A 21,371-nucleotide genomic window follows, 5' to 3' on the forward strand; every position below is an offset into this window, starting at 1 on the left:
TAAGCTAAAAACTACTTTTATTTTGACTGCAGCTGTATGTGTGTACATTTATCCAACGAGTATGCACGAATTGACGCTGCCAAAATTGTTTGTTGCTCGGAATCAAAAATGAAAACAGCGAGCAGAAAAAAGTGCAGAAAGATAGTTTTGGCCGACCGGAGAATGCCAGGTCTTCTTTTCGGTAGTGTCCTATATAAAGTACACTGAACATACTGAGTACTCAGTAAAATGCCCTGCCCAGCGGCAAATTCAATTTGAAGATGAGAACGATTGTCCCCGAGGGCCTAGGCCAAATAATGCCCAGAGGTGTGTGCACACCGTTTCGGAAGCGCCGGCAGCTGCTAATCCTACGGGCATGTACACACTGGTGGGAATTGAAAAAGACAGCAAAAAAGTTTTTGCATATTTTAATTTTAATTTAAATTGTGGCCATGGTCGACGGATAAACAATACAATTAACATTGTTCTGAAGGAGATAAAAAATGTTTAGGAGCGTGTGAGGATAATAAATGTACTTAAAAATACCACAACATTAAAATTTAATGCATAATGTTATAGGTGGCTTGTGGAGTGTTCATATGTTTATCATTGTTTTAGGATTCAATCCTATATATTCACAAAACAATTATGGTTAATAAATTAACAATAAAAAAAAGAAATCTGTAGAGGCTGCAGATCATAAATGTACGCAAAAATTCAACAATTATACTATTTTTTTATTGATATGGCTTCAAAATGTTGATTGAAATATATATTAACAGAGGTATAAAATTTTCAAAAAAATCTATTAACTTAATGCTTTAAACGTTGCTTAGTAAACGATAAAGATACTATTTAAGAAGTCATTAAGACATATAAATCATGAAAAATAAAACATTAAAAATAGTCAAACCTTCACTAGACATGGAAATATCAATAGAACAATCAAGTTCTTTGTGCTGTTAATTAACTTAGTAATTAAAACTTAATAAAATAAAATAATAATTAAAATTAAAAAATAAAACATTTTAAATGGTTACTTTTACTTTTGAATACCTTCACTTAATATGTAAAGTACCACTTTTTTACCTAAGTGAAATATAAAGTAGAACCCATTTCCCCCACGAGTCGTCCTACCGTTTTTGGTCAGCACTTGGACACCGTCTCCGCCTCCCACGCCCCCTGCTGCCCCCTTCCACGCCCCCTCATCCCCTAGAGCGTGGCCACCTCTGACCGAAGCTATTTTTGCATACTTTTGTGCGACGCGCAAACAATTTGCATTTTCCATTTTCCATTTCAGCGTCAAATGAAATGTGCCCGACTGTTGGCAGTGCCACACCCCCCTGCCTCCCAACCTGATCCTTCTGCCCCCCTTTTCCTTTGCGAAGCGCGAGTGGAAAGCGGAAAGAGGGAAGGAGTGGCAACCAAAAACCAGTAGCTGCACCGATGATTTATTGCACTTTTGACGTTATTGATATTTTATTTGTTTGCGATGAAGTCATTTAGTGCAGGCCGCACACGCGTGCAAATTCTCAACGGGGCTTGGGGAGAAAGCGGTTGAGAAAGGGGAGAAAGCTCCTCCAGGACAATGATTTATGCCGACATCGGCGAAGCAAGAAGTCAGTGGAAAGAAGGAAGTTGTTTGTTGAGCAGGAAGCAAGCAGTAATTTAACGAAAAGAAAAAAAATCAACAGTGCTGAAGCTGAAATTGTGGGGCATAGGCCAGAAAAAAAGTAACAACATAACAATTTAACACACCAACTCTCAAAACGAGTAAAACTTCAATTTTCAAGTATGTTTTCAGTTTGTAATAGAAAATTACAGCAGAACACTTTTATCGTTATAAGTAAACACTTATATTAAACTTTATAGTTTGTATTGAATTTACTTATATTTAAAGGGGTTATATACAGTTAGAAGGCCGAAAAAAGCAAATTTTCCTAAACGTTTTATTCTCTCTGAAATGGATCCTCTGAAAATAAAAAAAATTTAAGACTAATCGGTTTAGCCGTTTTCGAGTAATGTTGGTCACCGACTTTGAAAACACCACTTTGAAAAAAAACGCGTTTAAAGTTAGTTCTTGTATTTTCACGCACTTTGAAACGGCTTTTAAAATTTGGGTGTAACTTTGAAAATATTTACCGGATCGAAATGAAATTTTCTGTGAGTATTTTTAAAATATATTTACACTATAAAAATAAAATAAAAAATATTGATTTGTTCTAAATTCGAACTGTATAAAACACCTTAAACAAAAATAAAAACAAGAGGAACACAAAACGAAAAATATGGTAAATTGGAACTCATGGAGCCTGTGGCTCAAATCCCAAAGTTTTTGTGCAAAAGGATTTTGCTTTTTTTTACCCATTTTGCAGTTTAAGGTCAATGCAAAAGGCATTCCACAAAACTGTGTTAAATGGATATATCGGTTAAGAGAAGACTGTGAAGACTTAACTAGAAAATGTTAAATTTAAAGAAGAGTATATCCGAGCACACTACTATTTTCCAATTAAATTTGTAATTGCATTTAATGGTTTTATCTACATTCAGCCCACCTGTTTTGGGGCAGCAATTAACGTCTTAATTATGGCGCTGACCATGTGAATGAGGAGGCTGCTTCGCCTTCAGTTGCAAAATATTTAAATACTTTTCCTCTGTCGGCAAAGGGGGCAAATCCCCTTCAAAGCTTAAATAACGCATAATTTAACCAAAAGCCAGCTTCAAGTTGGGACCCAAAGAGAGCTGCCGAGGACTCGCAACTTGGAACCCGAGACTTGGGCCTCTTCTGGAACTGCTAAATGGTAATGGTAGATAAATGGCAGCCATAGGGGGGGTATTTCAATCCGACACGACTTGAGACAAGTGCCCAGTGCTCGCCTTTTTCTCCTTTCTTTTTTTACTTAGGTGTCGTGCAGCTGCACTACAGATATATTCATGCATATATATAAAGTGTATGTATGGCACATATATATATATACATATATATATATATGCTATCTGTATAGTTTTGTGAGTTATTTGCACGGGCAGCTATTTGGCAACTGCCGCACACAGACACCCGGTGGAAAAAGTGAAAAGGAGAGGGCCTTTTCGGGCCACTTTCCTATCCAAGAGCTCGGCACAAATGCATTTTCCTTAATAAGCTCGTTCTCGTTCTCAATCTCTGTGTCTGTTTAAGTTTTCATTTAAATTATATTGAGGGGCGGAGAGTACCACTTCACTTGGGAAACTGTGAAAGGTTAAATATGTATAGAAGCAGTAACAACAAATAGCTGACTATTGCATTTTAAATTGTATATTATATATTTCATGTTTAAATTGAAAATAAAATCATATTATTCAAATATTTTAGCTATTGTGGAAATTTTTGATTTAAAATAGGTGTCCTTTGTTTTCAAAGCATTATATTTGAATTTAGTATGCTTTATAAAATTAAATTTTAGGTGTTTAATTCTATTCCGAAAAAAAAACCAAAGCAAAACGCAATAGACATTGTTGCCGTGTCTAAACAAAAACTTTGAATGAAACTTTTTTATTTTTGATTAATATCGTATGAAATTACGAAATAATATCCATTTACAATTTACATATAAATGAATTTACATATAAATGAAAGTTTAGTCTTGAAAATTAACTTCAGACAGTATTTAAGTTTATGTATTAATTTAATATCTCATAATATAACTTATTAGTTTAATTTTTATACCGAAAAGTCTATAACTGCAGTATTTTTAAAGCACAAACGGTTATTTTGTATACTTTCGTTGTATTAATTTAATACTCCTCCTACTGACAAATAGTTGGTACCCAATAACTTTAAATTCATTTAACAATGGATTAGTTTTACCTTATGATGGCGCTAAGGCAAGTTAGGGCCTTGATCATTATCCTAAAATGCAGGTAATTTGAATACTTTACTTTTGGGTGTTTTGGGTGAGTGTAAGTTTTTTTTTTTGGGTCTGGAGTAGAGTGCAGCCAAAATACAAAAGGTGCAAGAGTGGCGCCTGACTCCTAATACAATGGTATGCCGGAAAATTGGGGATGGGGAAAGCCGTTTTTCACCGCAGCTACAGCGAAACGCAATTAAAGCAAGACAAGTCCAACCGACATCAACATCAACGGCGAAAGAAGGCCTCGGAGTCAATTCGATGGCGTGGACATTCGAAAAGGGAGTTAAAATAGTGTAAGAGAACCCTGTTTCGAAACAGTTTGATTGGCAATCGAGGCGAGTGACAAGTGGCAGGGCGACCGAAAAAGCGAATGAATTGAAAGCCTTTCAATGAATTCCACTTTTTGCCATTTTTATCTTTTTTTCTTGCACGCTTATCGCCGTTTTTATGTTTTTTGGTTCGAAAAGCTGGGGATTTTGCTAACACTTGACAACAATTTATGAGACCGCCGTTGCCATCAAACTAATTGAAAAACTAAGCCTGCCATCTAAGCCAAAACTAAACTTTTCCCTTGAAACTCGAAATTCCGTAGCCCGGAAAACCCACACACACACACATTTTGGGTTCAAATACTAAAGAAGAGCTAAAGGATTCGAAAGGGAGAGACTTTGTGGAACATGCAAACAAAACCCCAAAATGTTGCACTTAATTGCAACTATTGGAAACTTGGTCCTAGTCCGACTCCTTCTGCACCAAAATTGGTTTATTTTCTTGGCCAAATTCTTGGGACACGTCCCCAGTTTTAGATGGGGAAGCAAAAGTAAGTGGAATGGGTGGAGTGCACAAAGTTCGCTTGAACCAGTCGCAACAATTCTGTCAATTTATGCATATCATGCAACGTTGTTTTGTCCTTGTCTTTCGGCCACACCCCTAAATTGTGAATGAAAAATAGTGCTCTACTGATTGAGCAATTAGGCCAATTGACATTTTATCTGTTCCATTCGATTTGATAGGAACCGATTATGCACACAGCCAAGATTAAAATGGGGGCTTGAATGCCTTCATAATGATAACGACTGCCTCTTTCACTTCGTACCCTTTGATTTCACATTTTCACATCTTGTTGTCATTGCTGATTGGCTTTAATTGGCTTTAATTTGGCCATATTTGTTTCCTTAATTAACGTTCGATACTTGATGACCTCTACACATTAAAAGGTTACAAACAGGGGTTAAAAAAGTGAAAAAAAAAGGTTTAAAAAGGTTTGGAGGTCCCACATCGCGGATGCGCGATATTTGACTAAAAACTTATGATGCTTTGTCGACAACATTGTTTGGAAATCTAATGAAAAATTCAACTGTGAATAACACTCCAATTTTCGACAATTACTTCCAAAGGTTTTGATAGATAGGTGTTATTTTTTGGTTTTTGGAGTATTGTCAAAAAAAAAAAAAGCTTAAATAGTTCTTTTGTTGTAACTTGGCCAAAATTAGACGTATAGCCATCAGAGTGACTGTTTTGTAAAGATGGCGACCTATACTACCCGTGTACAATCAGTTTAGAAAAACTAATTTTTACAAATCGATTTTTTGAAAAATTTATTTTATGACCAATTTTTGCATTTTGGATAAGGGGGTACATCATAATTTTTTGCGAAATTTTAAAATCTGAAAATTTTTTAACTGAGAATCTGGTGACCATTTTTTCCCAAGGTTTTGATATAAAAAACGAAATTTTAGGTGATTTTTCGGGGTTTTTGGAGATTTGACAAATACAAAATTTCTAAAGCGTCCTTTTGTTGTAACTTGGCCAAAATTAGAGGTATAGCCATAAAAGTGACTGTTCTGGACAGCTGACAACCTATACTACCCATCTACAATTTAGAGCAATTAACTTAGTTTTCATAAAAAAAAACGATTTTTCAAAATTGATTTTTTGAAAAATAACTTTTTGACCAATTTTTGCATACTTGATAAATGCGAAAAATTGAATAAACCAAATAAATTTAGCTGTGAATGCCATTTGATTTGAAATATTATGACGAATTCAACGGTGGTTAACATTCCAATTTTGGACAATCACTTCCCAGAGTTTTGATAAAAAGCCTGACCACCAAGTGGTAGATAGGAAAATTAGTCTCCCCGTAATCGTTTTGTCGCAATTAATAAAGTTTGTCGCATCGAATGGCGGTGGACAAAATCGCACGGAGCCCGGCTGAAAAAATGCAAGTTACAAGGTATACATTTGGTAACGACTAGGGAAATACCCACATCTCAGATTAATTTGGAACTTGTTTTTGTAACCTTATATATCAGACTCATACGCACTGTTGCTTTTGAATAAAACATTATTTTCGTCCAAGCGGCATTTGTGATGTCAAACTTTGTATTCAGTATTCCAAATTAAAAAAAAAATTTTTTTTTTTTTTCCATATTTGGACTCCTATTTAAGCGAGATCAAACACAAATCGAGCTGGCTTACGTATCGAATGAGTAATTCTTATGGAAACTTTTGAAAACTACATTTTTTGGTTCCCTATTTATTTTTTGACCGCCCTAAAATAATTTACACTACAATTACAACACGTTGGCCCAAATCACAAACACCAATGGTCACAAAAGTTTAATAATAGAATTTAATGATTTTAGAAATAAAGTAATGTAATGTAATTAAATGTAATTTAATGTGGCTAGTGTAGTGAAGTATAAGTACTGTACTTGTATCGCTGGGTATATATATATACATATATATATATATATATATATGGTATATGTATATATATGGTATGCAACTTGAATATAAAAAGATCGATTAAAAAAAGGTTATTTTTTTTTAATTACTGATTCAAAACATTAAAATTTAAATTAAATGAATTTTGATTAAAGTATATTAAGTATATCAACTTAAATAAAAAAAGCTCGAGCAAAATAATGAATTAAAGAAGCGGGTAAAATATTTATTACCTGGTTTCTGGGGACTTAGGTTAAATTTCAAATAAATATAATCGGCTTAGCGAGTTCCATCAAAAACTGTCTTTTTCGCTGGAAATCAGTAGGTACGAAAATACCAGTCTGTTTACAGTTTTCGCAATTTTAAGCGAAAATCGCTGACGCTGCGTGTGTGACAGCACAAGCCGCAGACCCCCGCTTCTCCCCGTTGGACATCGAGTGTCTTTGGTCTTTGCATAATTTTTAGACAACCACACAAGGGTGACTTTAATGTCATCAGCGGTTTTCGCTCTGTCCACTTTTTCCAACCCCGCCAACGAAGCGAGTCCTCCGACGACTTCCGACAGCTGTCAGCGGATTTAATGTGCAGTTTTAATCAAATTCACATCAGGCTAGTTAGGCGACGAGGAGCGGGCTTACATATAACAATATGGAGAGTACAACTATAAGCACAAAATATGCAAAGTTTTAAATGGAAAACTATGTTAGGAGCAGCACAAATGAGAATCCTTATTTAAAGTGACATAGCAGCCATACATATTCACTAAAATCGATCACTCAAAAAACTTTCAACGCATAAATCTTTAAAATAACATTATGTACCACAATATAAGAATCCATATTTAAAATGACTAGCAGTCATTAATATTCACGGAAAACTATCACTAAACAAACTCTATACATAAATCTTAAACATAACATTATCTATATATTACATAATGTTTATGCCCCAAATATGCAAAGTTTTAACTAATAAACTATGTTAAATACGACACATATAAAAATCCTTATATATAATTACATTAAACCCATAAATAGTCACGAAATTCTACCACTCAACAAGCCTGAAGTACATAAATGCTTGAAATAACATTGAGTATCACTAGAAGTATAACATTAAAACTTGATTAAATACATTTTTATAATATATTCCTGCTTTCTTAATAAGGATAAAAGTTTATCTTCATGCAAATAGAAATAAATAAGAAATTAAAAAAAGTCTTAATACTTAAAGTGAAACTAAAAAAGCATTTCTGTTTTTTATAAGGTACAAATATCCAAATAAATATTGAGCAATGAAAAGTGTGTGTTAAATGAAAATGATTTTGATGGAAGCATAAGTAAATACGAATACGTATCCTATATTGTTGCTGGCAATTTAAAGTACATTTACGTTTTTTTTTCATAAAAAAGTAAATACAAAGTAAATGAAATGTAAAAAATTAAAAAAATGCATTGGTTACGATGCTATTAACACTTCAGATTTTAGACTTTGTGGCGCGATGAGACTTTGCGGTTTTTGATGCATCTTTCCACGGCTTTTCCGACATATCCCTGTCTCTTTTCATTTCTCCCAATTTCACCGCTTGTGGGAAAAGGTGTTTGGACCAAAGTTTTCGTCGACATCTTAATTTCTCACTTGTAAATTGAGCTGCGCCAGCAACCGCAAATTAGACCCCAAAGTATACGTACTTGTGGATGCCAAATATTCCCCTGCGGTTCTCCCCCAGCCACACTTTCTAAGCCCCTTTCTCTACCCACACACGCATTGCCACGCACACACACACACACACATTCATGCGTTAAGCCAACACAGGAACACACGGGGGACGAAGGAGAAAGGTGAAAGTCAAGGGGAAAGGAAACAAAGCGAACTTCAAGTGCTACAAACTTGGAGTGGCAACCCTAAAATGGAGTTAAAAGGGGACGATTGGGGGGCTAAGGGAAGTGAAAAGGGGTTGCATTGGGGGGTTAAACTTAGAGTAAACAACCCTTTGGCAAATTCTGATGCTGGAAAGTTGTCAGGTTCGATAGATTTCTGTAAACTGGCAACAGTTGCCAAATTAAATTCAAAATTAATTAGCCAAAACAACTAGAAACTATGTATGTGGCTTAAGGATATAATAAGAGATAAGGCTATAAAGATGTGTGCAAATAAGTACAATGATTAAAATATGTGCTTAATTTCTCCCCTTTTGAACCCCCTTTTATAAATATTTAAATTGAGTACAAAATACTTGGATTTACTACCTTTTTTTCCAGTGCCCCTTTGAACCCCCCTTTGAACCCCCATTTGAACCACCTTTGAACCCCCTTAACAAAGATTCATTCAATCTGCCGGCTGCTGCATTTGCTGCAATTTCCCCATGGGCCGCCATGTCTGCGCTTTCTCTCCAACCTATTCACCAGCCCTTCCCCCTTTACCACCCCCTTTCGCCGCCCCTTTCTACTCTCGTTTCCACGCGCTTTTCACACCGCACCACGTAGCCAAATATTTGCAAATGAGCGTTGAAGCGTGGGACACCAACAGCCGCAGACACCTCAGGTGAAAACCTCGCCTTCTCCCCGCCCTTCCCGCACTTTCACCGCCTTCTTCACTCCCCAGGTAAAGTTGGGGTTCGGGGTGGGGAGTCGGGAAATGCGTGCACAATTAGAGATAGTTGCGGCCATGGATGTGCCAGCTTTTCCAGGGCCAAAATTGAAATATTTAATTAAATTTGACAAAGTGCAGCCACTACTTCTCATTCCTTTCCATCCACTTTACCTTCTTATTTTTCAGTTTTCTTTTCTTGCTTGAACGTGAACTTAAAGTCTTTCAAAGAGTTCTCGGGAAAAAATCTGGATAACAAATTGGCAACAATTGTGTATGAGATATGTTACAAAAATGTTAGGCCAATGTTTAGTTAGAGATTCTAAAAAGTGTGGAAAGAGTTATTTCAATGCTTGCAGAAAAAAAATTTAAAACAAAGAACTTCTAAAAAGAATCTGAAAAAAAAATGCAATTTAGAATATAACTATTTTGTAAATAAAACTAAAAACCAAAAACAACTCTGGAAATCCTGAGGTTTCCAAAATTCCTAAAATTTTTGTATAAAGAATTTATCATAGCCAAAAAACTTTTTCTAACCAAAAAATAACTAATAAAATATTCTTAAAATCTTTAATGTTCAGAAATTCTTTTAATTTGTGATATAGATTTTATTATAGACAAGAAACGTTTAAAAAAGAGATTAATTATTGTCTTTTATGTAGATTTGCTCGGTCATAATGCTGCAACTAATCTTATGTTTATTGAAAGTGGGTGTTTTTAATGCCAACATTTCGGCCATTTCACTTTTGGCTTCCCGTTCGACACTTTTCCCAATTTACTCTACCCAAATAGAGGGGCCAATAATTTGGTCAATGACGTGCAATTATTTGCTAGCCAACTTTCGAGAGCCCTTAACCCCTGGTCAACCCCTAGCTCTCAACCCTTAACCCTTAAGCCCCTGCTTGTGGCATTTGCTCGCGTGGCACGTACAAAGTTTGTCTGTTTCTTGCGAATCGCCCGCCAAATGTGAGAAATGCTGGAAAATGGGGAAAAAGCGGGAAAAGTCGCGAATGATTCATGGCCGTTGCAATTTAGCTGCCAACTTGCGAAAAGTACCGGAAACGCATTCATTTTCCGCATTTTTCACATCAATAATGGACTGCGAAAAAGGGGTCGGGCAGAGACGATGGGGGCGTGGTCGTAATTTGGACTTGGAAAACTGCAGTCCTAATTAAGTTTGCAACATTTATGACTTGTTAGCCAAAGACTTTCGACGGGCTAACTAGCCAAAGTTTATGGCCGTCTTGCTGGGAATGGGAATGGGTTAAATGTTAATTTAGCCTCAGGCACAATTTTATTTCGTGGAAAATGAATCTAATTTCCCTTTTATATAACCTCAATCTTGATTATTTATATAAATCCATATTTATTTCTACTGTTTAGTGCGTTTCTAAGGTTTATTGATTGCAATCCGCTCATTAAATGGGCCATGTTTTTGGTTTGAATTATTCGCAGGATTTGGGGAGTTTCCCAAAAAAAAGAGGCAGGGAGCCAAGTAAGATCCCGTCCATTTCATTTCACGCTTCGTCTACCATCAAAATGGCCTCCGAAGAAACCGAAGGACGAATGCCAAGGATGAGCTCCTTGTTGTCCAGTTTTTACAGCGATTTTTCGCCCAACCCCCAAGTTGCACTCGTCTGTGAAATGATGACAGTTGAGGTTTCATTTTTTCGCTGTACGCTCAACGCTGTTTAAGTTCCTATGATTTATAAGGATTCGAAAATACCCTATTTTGGAGTCACCTAAGGGTATAGTACTAAACACTTATATATGTTGGTTACACATATAAAAATTAAAGCCTTCAAATCTAGAACAATCGTCACCTTGTCATGTCAAAAAAGAATAAGCCCTCGAACCCTGAAATATAACTTCTCGAAAAAAAAAATATTTCCTATAACAAGAAAAGTATAAAATAATATTATTTTTAATGCAAGAAATCAATCCCAAATATACAAAAAAAAAATGTTTTCGTACATATTCAATTTACTTGCAAACATATTATTTGTTTGAACATTTTGAGTACATAAAAATAAGATTTGGACTTCAGTTAACATTATTATAAAGTTTACACATATATTTGTTGGCTCCCAAAAAGTTTTAAATTAGCAAACTGTTAAATGAATAAATTTTTTTATTTGAGTTTTTGAAGACTTCCCAAAAGAAAAAAAAACAGTAGCAGCAGCGACTTTTGGGTGGCAAATACGTTTCCTTGACTCTTCGCCTTTTTCCAGCCATTTCTGTCACTTTCTCCGCCTTTCTCCTGCACTTTTAGCCTTCCCTTTTCCTTTCTTTTTGTCTTTGCTCCGGATTGGGATTGTGCTCCTCAGTTTCAGTTGCTATAGCTATAGCTTCAGTAGCTGCTGCTGTCCGATAAGCGCATACAATATGGTACGACTGCACCGAGAGAAACTTGTGCTCAAAAATCTCTTCCAATCGTATTCCAACCGAAAGTCAATTGTTAGTGTCTCAGAAGCCTTTGAAACTCTCATTTTGGATTTAAAACCCAGTAAAAAGGCATAATAAAACAACATGTTACATAATATCTGAGCACATAAGTTTGCAAAACCATTAAAAACTCTACATATTGTGGGACACTGACGGATTTACTGTTGATTTTTAATATAAATAACAATTAACTTAAGGTAATTTATAATATTATACAAAATAAAATTTAGTTTTTTAAAAATATTGTATTAAATATTCTACGTATTCAATAGATTGGCTGGTTTAAGTTACATTGTTAAAAAAAATCGCCAACAATTTTATATGGTTTTTCCTTCTAGTATGCCTTTTTTACAGTGCACCAGTTCCCGTATATACTACACCAAAAAGTTAACCATATCATATTCAATTTGTTTATGTGTATTAATTTAATTAGATCCTTGTGCAGGACAAATCACCAACGAATTTTGTATTTTGTATTAATTTTCTCGCTATTATGTTGCTTTTTTCCCAGTGCACCTGCGATGACCCCAGTCCTCCGGTCATATTTCAGGCTTGTGTTTATGCAGCTTAACACTTTGGGCCCCCGCTTCCGTAACCCGCAACCCGCAACTACCGCTACCGCCACCCCCTTTCCACCAATTTGCACAGTTAAAAAGAGAATCCGTTAAGCGGCTTATGCCGAGCGGCTGTCCGCCTCCGACTTTGCAAAGTTTATTAAAAATAATTATATAATATCAAAAAAAAAAGAAGAACGAGAGATGCAGCGAAGGACTAGGCCAGTCGGGTGAGCAAAGTGGCCATTAACAGGCTCGCGAGAATCCAGCTGAGATGCACACTGATAAAAATGGAAGAGTAAATATAAGCATCGGGCTATTGAGTCTATACATGTTATATTTAAACATAAAATTAAATTAAACTAAAAATCAAGGCGAAAAATATATAAATGATTAAACTCCATGGTTTACATTACAATATAATTTTTAGAAATTTACGATATTACGAAAATAGTCAAATTAAATATTTGAGAAATAAATAAATAAATAAATAAAAATCAAAGCGAAAAATATTTAAATTGAGTAAAAGGTACGCTTAATATGGTGATCGTTAAAATTACATTTTTAGGTATTTCAATTCATTAAGATATAAGTCAAATGAAATATCAAACAAAAATGTTGGATGAAAATCAAAGTGAAATATATTTAAGTTGAGCATTAGTTACATTTAATATGTATGACATTTAAATTACATTTTCAGCTATTTAAATCTATTTCGAATATAGTCAAACTATTAAAAACAATGTAATATATAAAATGACCAAAAAGCCGCATTAATTGAGTATTTTTTTTTACCAGTGCAGGGATGATCCGGATCCGGCCACGCCCACCAAGGGGGCCGCCCTGCGGTGCTGCTGCTTGGCCCTGTCGATGTGCGGCTGGCAGGAGGACTCCCGGCGCACGTACCGGAACATGGACTCCACAATGTTGCTCGGCGTGATGACCTCGCACTTCTCGAGCAGATTCACGGTGCAAGTCTCGAATTCATAGAGGTCGACACACTGCTTGGGACCCAGGACCAACTGCGGCAGATTCCACTCCGGACTGAACTCCTTGGGCAGATAGCCGGCAAAGGAGGCGTTCAGACAGTTGGCGATGCCATCGCGACTGTCTGTCAGACACTCGGGTCCCTTTTCCGCTATGAAGAGGGCAATCTGATCGCCGTTCTTGTAGCATATGAACTCCAGCAACTTGTCCGCAATCCGCTGCAGCACTCCATTGTGCCGCTTTTCGTCGGCGGTCAGACAGGGCAGGATGGCGTCGTTGAATTCCTTCAGGCAGCCCTTCGCTTGCGGCATCCGCAGGCAGTACTTCTCGAACACCACATCCAGGTCGCCCTTGGGAGTGGCCTCGGCGATCTCCGCCTGGATTTCGGTGACATTGGCCAGCCCGGATAGGCACTCGAAGAGTTTGATGGCCGACTGCTCGATCGTTTTGCTCAGCGCCGTGGCATTTACGGAGCCAGGCGGCAAATGATCGTTGGCCTTCTGGCACTTCGATTGCAACAGCTTCTGCAAGTCGTCCACGGTGAGATTGGTGTTCTGCAGACCCGGCGGCAGATAGTTCGATCTCAACTGGTCCACATCCACGTTCTCGAGGAGCGAGGGATCCAGGGATCCGGGCAAATCCATGGATCCACTAACGGCGCACACCGCCGCCACCGCCAGGAGTGAAAACATCGGCAAAACCGACCAGCTCGACATTCTCGCCATGACTGGCTGGGAAATGCAGAGAGCTGGCACTCGTACCTCTGGCTTTCTTATCGCCTTTCTTATGGGCATGGGTGTGGGTATCATCATTATCCCCCGCCTGAGAGAGGGGTCGGTAGGGGTCAATGTCTGAGATAACAGCGCCCCACAAAGACAATCGTTTGCCCATTTCGTGTTTTGATTATCAGGCGGGGTAAACAACCAACTAAACAGTATTTCGGATTAGGCATTTGCTCCAAAGACACTTCATGAAAAATTGGTTAAAAAAATGATAAAATAAACTTGATCCTATTATTTAACTAATATTTTCATGTTTTAGGGCTTTTCTTTTAATAAATTATTGTTATAAATAAATATACAAATAATGTAAGAGACCGTAAACGAATTAGTGTTTTCATAATCATGTAAGGTAAACAACAACTAAACAGTATTCACACTTCATTAAAAAATGTTAAATTGTTACATTTTTAAATAAGTTGGTATAAACAAAAAATACAAGGCCCCGAGAATTACTTAGTTAATTATCTAAGAAAGACTTTTAACGATTAAGTGTTTTGATAATGAGGCAGGCTAAATATTTAAACAGTAATTGCGTATTATTCATCTGTTCAAAAGACACTCCATGAAAAATGTTCAAAATAGCTTATATAAAATAAATTGATTTTTTATAAATTTGTATTATAATGGTCTATACAAAAATCCCCGAGTTTGAAATAGTTAGATGTTTACGAATGGGAGACCTTAAGGTCTCTCGTTTACACGAGCAAATTAACCTTTAAAACATTGATTATCACAAAATCGTTTTAAATACACAGAACCACAAAATCAAACTTTGTTGAAGGTGCTCCTGCGTATTAGTCCCATAAAAACTTATTTTCTATAATTCTTAAATTCCACGAGATTAAAAATTATTTAAAATTTTTAATTAAGTGGCCCATTTATTTGGAGTCACACTAACGTTTTAAAGTTGTAATCTGAGATTTATTACAATTTCTACGACCCTCTAAAAAATACATCCTAAATGAAAATTATTTTAATTTTTCTTGAAATCTACTCTTACAGCAAGCTTTAATTTATTTATCTATTCATTTGTTGATATAATGATAATAATGAGAATATATTAGCGAATTTCTTATATCTGTTAAAGCTGACTGTTTTTAGTATTAGATACTACTGGTAATTAGATACTAATAGATACTAGATAAGTAAGTACAACATCATGACAGTTTTATGTCGAGTGTATGTTTGGTTAAGAGGAGTGAGAACCTGTGACCCTATAATTGTTCGATAATCAAAGTCTAGGGGGCAGTCTGGATGAAATCGGTTTGATTAGTAACTACCGTTCTATTTACGGCAGTGACTACACAGAACAAAAATTTTGCCAATATCAATTTGATATTTACAGATCAAAAATCATTTTCACCTTTGAATAATGTAAAACTGATATACAAAATAGGTAATTTTTCGATTTCTCTCTCTATTTGAACATATCACATCGATTATCATTTGTTATTCATTTTTTTTCTGTGTAATCTAAACACTTGTACACGTATTATATGCAAACATATATGTATACATATATGCAGTTGATAAGCCAGCTGCTGGCATTTGAGTTAGGCAATCTCAATTGGGTTTTTTATAATTACTTGAAAGCTTAGGGAAATGATGGGAATGTAATCAAGCGAAAACATTGACAAGTGGGAATTAGTTTGGGCTGTTATGAAAGGAGTTATTATACGTCTTTGAGAAGATTATTGAGTGGCACAAGAATTATAACTCTACCCTACTTTTACTTCAACACGGAAGTCCGTGAGATTGATAATACAACTACTACTGTAGATATACTGTACTATAATCAAGGTGTTGGTAATCTGACAATCGGTGGCAAAGTGATAAGCCCCGTCGATTTGGATCCTGACCGACAGCTAATCGTCAAGTCGTGCTCCATAAACCATAAACCGAATCAGATGGGAATTATAATTATTTTATTTGGTTTGCAGCCTTTTAAATTGCTTCTTTCAAACTGCTTTATGGCTGCAGCTGCTTACCAAATAATCAAGCAGAAATATAACATTTCGTCTGACCAAAGCTAGAAGTTAAGCTTGGGTTTGAGGTAATGGGACATTTAATACCCTGGATGATCTGGAATTTTGAATGTTCTTTGTTTGGTTTATTTATATACATTATTATTATACACACTAAATAAAATGAACCCTAAAAACAAAAAATTTGTTCTTTAATGGCAACGCACCATAAATGCTGGAGTACATTTTTCTAAAGTAAATGGCTTTGCCTTTTAAAAACCCACAAAAAAATAAGAAATATTTTCTAAAATGTAGAAAATAATAATGTGCTTACCATACATTTAATGGCAAATTCTATAATTAAGAAAATATTTCTTTGTTCAAGAAAAAATATTTCTATATTTAGAAATCATTTATATATTTTTAGGACTATGCTGAGAATTTTTAAAAATTTTTTACAAAAATTGTATGTTTTATTTTGTTTTATATAAAATGCACTTTTTTTTAGATATCTATTAAGCCCAGTGTACCCCTACGTTGCGGGGTAATGCAATAGCAACACTTGCAGCCAAAAAAATACCGGCAGCAGCTAGAAACAAGAGGAGCGAGCAAGAAAGTAACAATTTATCTTCGTTTGTTGCGGAAGTTGCAAGTGCAATAAACAACTTCGGAAAAGGGGGCGGCCAGCGAGAGGGGACGTGTCGTCGAGCATAGGGTGCCTGGAACTGCAGATTTTCGGTTAAAAATAATACCGAAAATTGCAGCTAACGGGGGAAAGTGAGCAGAAAATAAAAAAGAGCATGGGAATTCAGGGCAAATTGAAATGGAGCGCGTGGCAGGGATTCCTTAAAAATGAGCACAATTAATTGCTACCCTCTACACTTTGTGGGCGTGGCAGTGGGCATCACTTAAGCGGGCGGCGGTGGGCGGTTGAGGGGCGTGGCACCATTAGTTGGCTACAATTAGCTGGCATTTCTGCATTTGTAAAAGGTTGGTTATTTCGAAGTTCTTTCGATGCAACAACTTTTTAAAATTTTTCCAGGGAGCTATTACTAAATATAACTATTTTGGTGATTATTTTAAGATTTTTTTACCCAGAAATTCAGTTAATAAACTGGTAACAAAAAGCGTAGTTAATCCAAATATTTTTTATTCATTTTAAACATTTTCGGCTTTAATTTTTACCCCTTGCAGTTTTTAATTATTTTAGATATGATTATTTTAACTTTTTTCGTCATCTTTTATTCAACTATTTAATTTAAATCTAAACCATCCTTCACTTAAATAAAGTGCTTTTAAATCAAATAGGAACTCTTTTAAATCTAAAATTTGAATCATTAATTAAAATATTTAAATATTAAATCATAAATTTTAATAAGTTTTGTAAGTTTTCGAAAAGTGGGCCAAAAAGTGAGGGAAAAGCTGCAGCGGATGTTTGGCGACCAGCTAATTGCAACTGCCAATAGTTTGTTGGGTCAAAGGGTCAAAGGGCAAGGGGTGCGGATCAAGCGGAGGCCATTTGCCAATTGCTTTGCCAACGTTTCCGTTTCCGCTTTGCCGTTCGCTCATGTGTGTGCGATACGTTTAGCCAACGATAATTAGCACAAGGATGTTAATGATGATATAATATTGCAGTGCACGCAAACAGAAACAGATGCAATATACATATTGTTGTTTCATCTACTATAGTGCATAAATGCAGCCATGTGTGTGCTCCCTTTAATGCAAATAATTCATTTCACAATCAAGCCTTGCCAGCGCAGCAAAACCAGCTCTGTCTATGCGAATCCCTGGCAAACGGAAGTATGAGTATGAGTGTGTGATTCAAGATTCAAGTAGAGGTCTTTCCAGGTCTTTCTTTTAAAGACACAATTTCTTTAATTATTTTAATCATAAAAAATATCCTCTTGATTTTCTGCCATAGCGTGTTGGCATAAAAAATGTTAGTTCTTATTTTAAGGTGTACTTTTAATATATACTCAAAGATTTAAATAATATTTATTTGATATTCATCAAATCGGATTTTTGCTTAAAAAAACAAAATTTTCCCTTAGTTTACATCAAAATTTTTTTGTGTGCGCTAGGATGTTGAATGGCAATCGAACTTCAATAAAAAGGGTTGTATTTATTAAATTGCTAACTTAAGGTAAAACCTAAAACATATGCTTCCTTTTTTTTTTCTTACTTTATCATTAAAAGCCTAAACATTTTAAGTTGACAACTTCAAAGCTGATGATTCAGACTGGCTTTCTGTTCAAAAATGCATGTCTGAAAGTATTGAACAACAATTTTTTAACTCAAAAGCAGTAAATGCCACTCAACACCTGATAATTTGGTGAAGTTTTTTAGTTGTGCAGCCAACCGCTTGTGCAAATTTAAACCCACCCACGCCTTCATTTAACCCCCCGTTGTTCGGCTGCCAGGAGCACAATTAAATTGAGTGCAAACCGCAAATACAAACGAGGAATGCAGCGAATTTTCGGTTTATCGGCTAGGAGTCAGAACTTTTGGGCCTTGGTAGGAAGGCTATTATGTCTAGTACCCCCCACCCCCATTTCACCACTTTCTGTAAAAGTGCTCCACAGGAGACAAAAACAAAACAATGGCGAAAGAAATGCAATAACTAAAACAAACCGCACCCGAAACTTTTGTCAGGCGCAGCGGCACTTGGACTATACAGAAACGAATTCCCACAAAATGAGAATGGAAACTTTTGGGACTGCAATTCAACTATTGACCAGTGTGCGTGACAACTCGTGATATTAAATATATACAAGAGAACAACGCACTAAAATTCGCATTGAAGTGGTTCATTTAAAAATAATTAAGCATAACTACATTTAATGCTCAGAACTGTATATTACAAGCAAAAAACTTGGAATATGTTTTTAAAGTACTGATCTACTTGCATATTGGTCGATTTCGAGTTTTTGGAAAGATGGTTGTTTAAAAACATTGCCAATATTTGTATACAAACTTTAATTTTGTATGCTTTGAAAAATGTTTATGTTAGTAAAATGTAATAAATAACTAAATTGTTAACTAACAAAAATAAAAAAAAAAAATTATTAAAGTTTTAAATACAAAATTTTGTTCATTTTGTTATTCACAATAAACCATTCGGTATTGATCTACATTAAAAGCAAATAAAATATACAATAATACAAAAAAAACATTAAACAAAAAATAGTTGCCAAATTTTTATTTAATTTTATAATAGTAAGTTAATATTATATATATTTTGTTAATTTTTTGCAATAAAAAAAATGCTATTAAATTTTATTGTTAATTATTTTGTTAATTAACCCATGGCCGTCGATTTAACACAACTCATAAACCAACCGATATTGATCTAGATTAAAAACATATGTATAATATACCATATATAATAAGATTTTAAGATATTGTTCAAATATCTTTTTAATGTCGTATTTTAAATCCAAAACATATTAAATGTGATTAAATTAAATGGGTTTAAGATTCTTTATCTTTAAGACCAAATTATACCGTACCTTTCACTGAAGTATAAATCTTTTAGCCTTTAAGCATAAATCAATGAATAATGATAAAAAGGAGAACAGAGCTGGAGAGGGTATCCTCCTTAGTCCTTTTATTGGTAATGCGAGTTGGTTGACTAGCGCTAAGATAAAGTCAAATTATTTGTGCTCTGTTTGCTTGTGTGTGTTTGTGTGTGTTTGTGTTTGTTTGATTTTCCTTTCTGGTGTTTGTTTGCTTGTACGCTTTTCGCCGGGTTCTTAACTTGGGTCTCTGAATTGGTAAAGAGAAACTCTTTCTTTTTTCGCACGCACACTTCACTCCAGTTCAGTTCACTTCACTTTTTCCCACATCCACATCCTTTCAAACACTCGAAGATTGACTGGCAGTCGTTGTGTTATTCTTGTTGCCACTGATATCCTGCCACAGGAGTTGGCAAAACGAAAGCGTATGGGGTATGGGGTATATTCGAAAACACCCGTCGCGTGTGTCGATGATTTTTTTGCCCAACTTTTCACTTTGATTCTGTTTGAATTTCCGTAGGTCCGCACAGCAGGCGCTTTTCCCCGAATCCCGAATCCCGTTTCCCCTGTTGCGGAATTCAATGAATTTGAAGAATATTTCTCAGCGTCTTTGACAAACAAAAAGGGGCGTGGCAGTGCGGAGGGGAAGGGGTGGGGCAGGGGTGACTCTCACACAAAGTTTGCATTGCAAATCCAAAACCAAGCCAATGCTTTTCTTCACTTTTTTAATACCCTATATACTCGAAAACTATGCTTGATTGATGCCTAATCATTGGAGCCTTGAATATATTTAACTGAATATTTCAAACAACCTCTCGTTAAAACCAAATTTATTTTTTTAACATTAGAAATTATGGACCCATTGATCTCATGGATTTTTGATTTGACATACATAGCTAATGATCATGATTTTTGTTTCACATTGCCAAATAAATACCGAACAAGAATGGAAAAAAATTGTAAAGGAAACCAAAGAACACACTTAACACAAATCATTAAAAATTCTCAATCTTTTGGATTCATTAAATTTAATTCGATTGGACTTTCATGCTTTAGAGCTATGAAGATATATTTATACCTATTATAAAAACCAAACTTATTTCTTTGATATTTAAAATTTGGTATTCATTTTTCTCTTGTTTTTTTTTAACATTATGATTTTTATTGTTGTAATAAATACCAAACACGAATAAAAATTCTTTGCTCTTTGGATCCCTTTAACTGTATTCGATTGCAAATGCATAATACTAAGAAAACCAAAAATGTACAAGGCTACAAAAGTTGCCATAAGTTAAAAAAAAAATAAACGCAGAGTATCTACATGTCGTACACCCACTTAAGAGTTTCAAATTTTTTTTTTCTCCGCACGTGGTCGCTAAAATTGCATGGCAAAATGAGAAAGAGGGAAAAAGGGGGAGAAAGGGGGAAAGAGAGGGTGGAAGTAGAAGAGTGGGATGAAATCGAGGGCGGTGCAAAGGTAGACTCACATGTTTGCCCATGTAAATCGAGCAGGCCTTCCGCTCGCACCCACTATGCCATCTATCGCACCATCTCTTTTTCACTTGTGGGGGAGTTTATTAACGTTTGGCTTTCGGGAAAGGGGCGGGGGCTGCCCAGCAATATTTTCGACTCGATGACGGCAAACATTTACATTTTGCATTCAGCTTGTTGTCATCGTTCGCTCGATTCCGTTATGCGGCTTAGGTAACGGGATTTGAGAATCCTGCTCCTTGATATCCATCCCGCACCCCTACCCCTCTGCTCACCTTTTTTATCCTTGTAAAAGGGCTTTTTATAGGTCCAATGTCAGCTTAAAGCCCTTATTCCGATTCTAATGGCATTTAAAAATGTCCATTTCTCAGAGCAAAGCATTTGTATTTTAGTTCAAGATTTATAAGGCGGACACTCAAAAAAAAAATCAAAAGTTTAGTTT

General features: G+C 35.6%; 1 protein-coding gene across 1 annotated transcript; it reads right to left on the reverse strand.

Moving 5' to 3' along the window:
• Positions 1–12,297: 12,297 nt before the first annotated feature.
• LOC128265128 (27 kDa hemolymph protein) lies at positions 12,298–13,923 on the reverse strand. Its single transcript, XM_053000955.1, has 2 exons — positions 12,983–13,923; positions 12,298–12,468 (listed from the first exon to the last, which is right to left on the reverse strand). The coding sequence occupies exons 1-2, from the start codon at positions 13,897–13,899 to the stop codon at positions 12,405–12,407; spliced, it is 981 nt and encodes a 326-aa protein (XP_052856915.1). The 5' UTR covers positions 13,900–13,923; the 3' UTR covers positions 12,298–12,404.
• Positions 13,924–21,371: the final 7,448 nt, after the last annotated feature.

This window comes from Drosophila gunungcola, unplaced genomic scaffold (assembly GCF_025200985.1).
Source record: "Drosophila gunungcola strain Sukarami unplaced genomic scaffold, Dgunungcola_SK_2 000095F, whole genome shotgun sequence".
In the NCBI taxonomy this organism is placed as follows: domain Eukaryota; kingdom Metazoa; phylum Arthropoda; class Insecta; order Diptera; family Drosophilidae; genus Drosophila; species Drosophila gunungcola.

What these genes read in the sequence shown, in the direction of transcription:
- LOC128265128 (XM_053000955.1), bottom strand. Translation starts at nt 13,899, where the DNA reads ATGGCGAGAATGTCGAGCTGGTCGGTTTTGCCGATGTTTTCACTCCTG. An exon ending in TCCGGATCATCCCTGCACTG is followed by an intron (nt 12,469 to 12,982) that starts GTAAAAAAAAAT and finishes CATTTTTATCAG; the next exon opens with TGTGCATCTCAGCTGGATTC.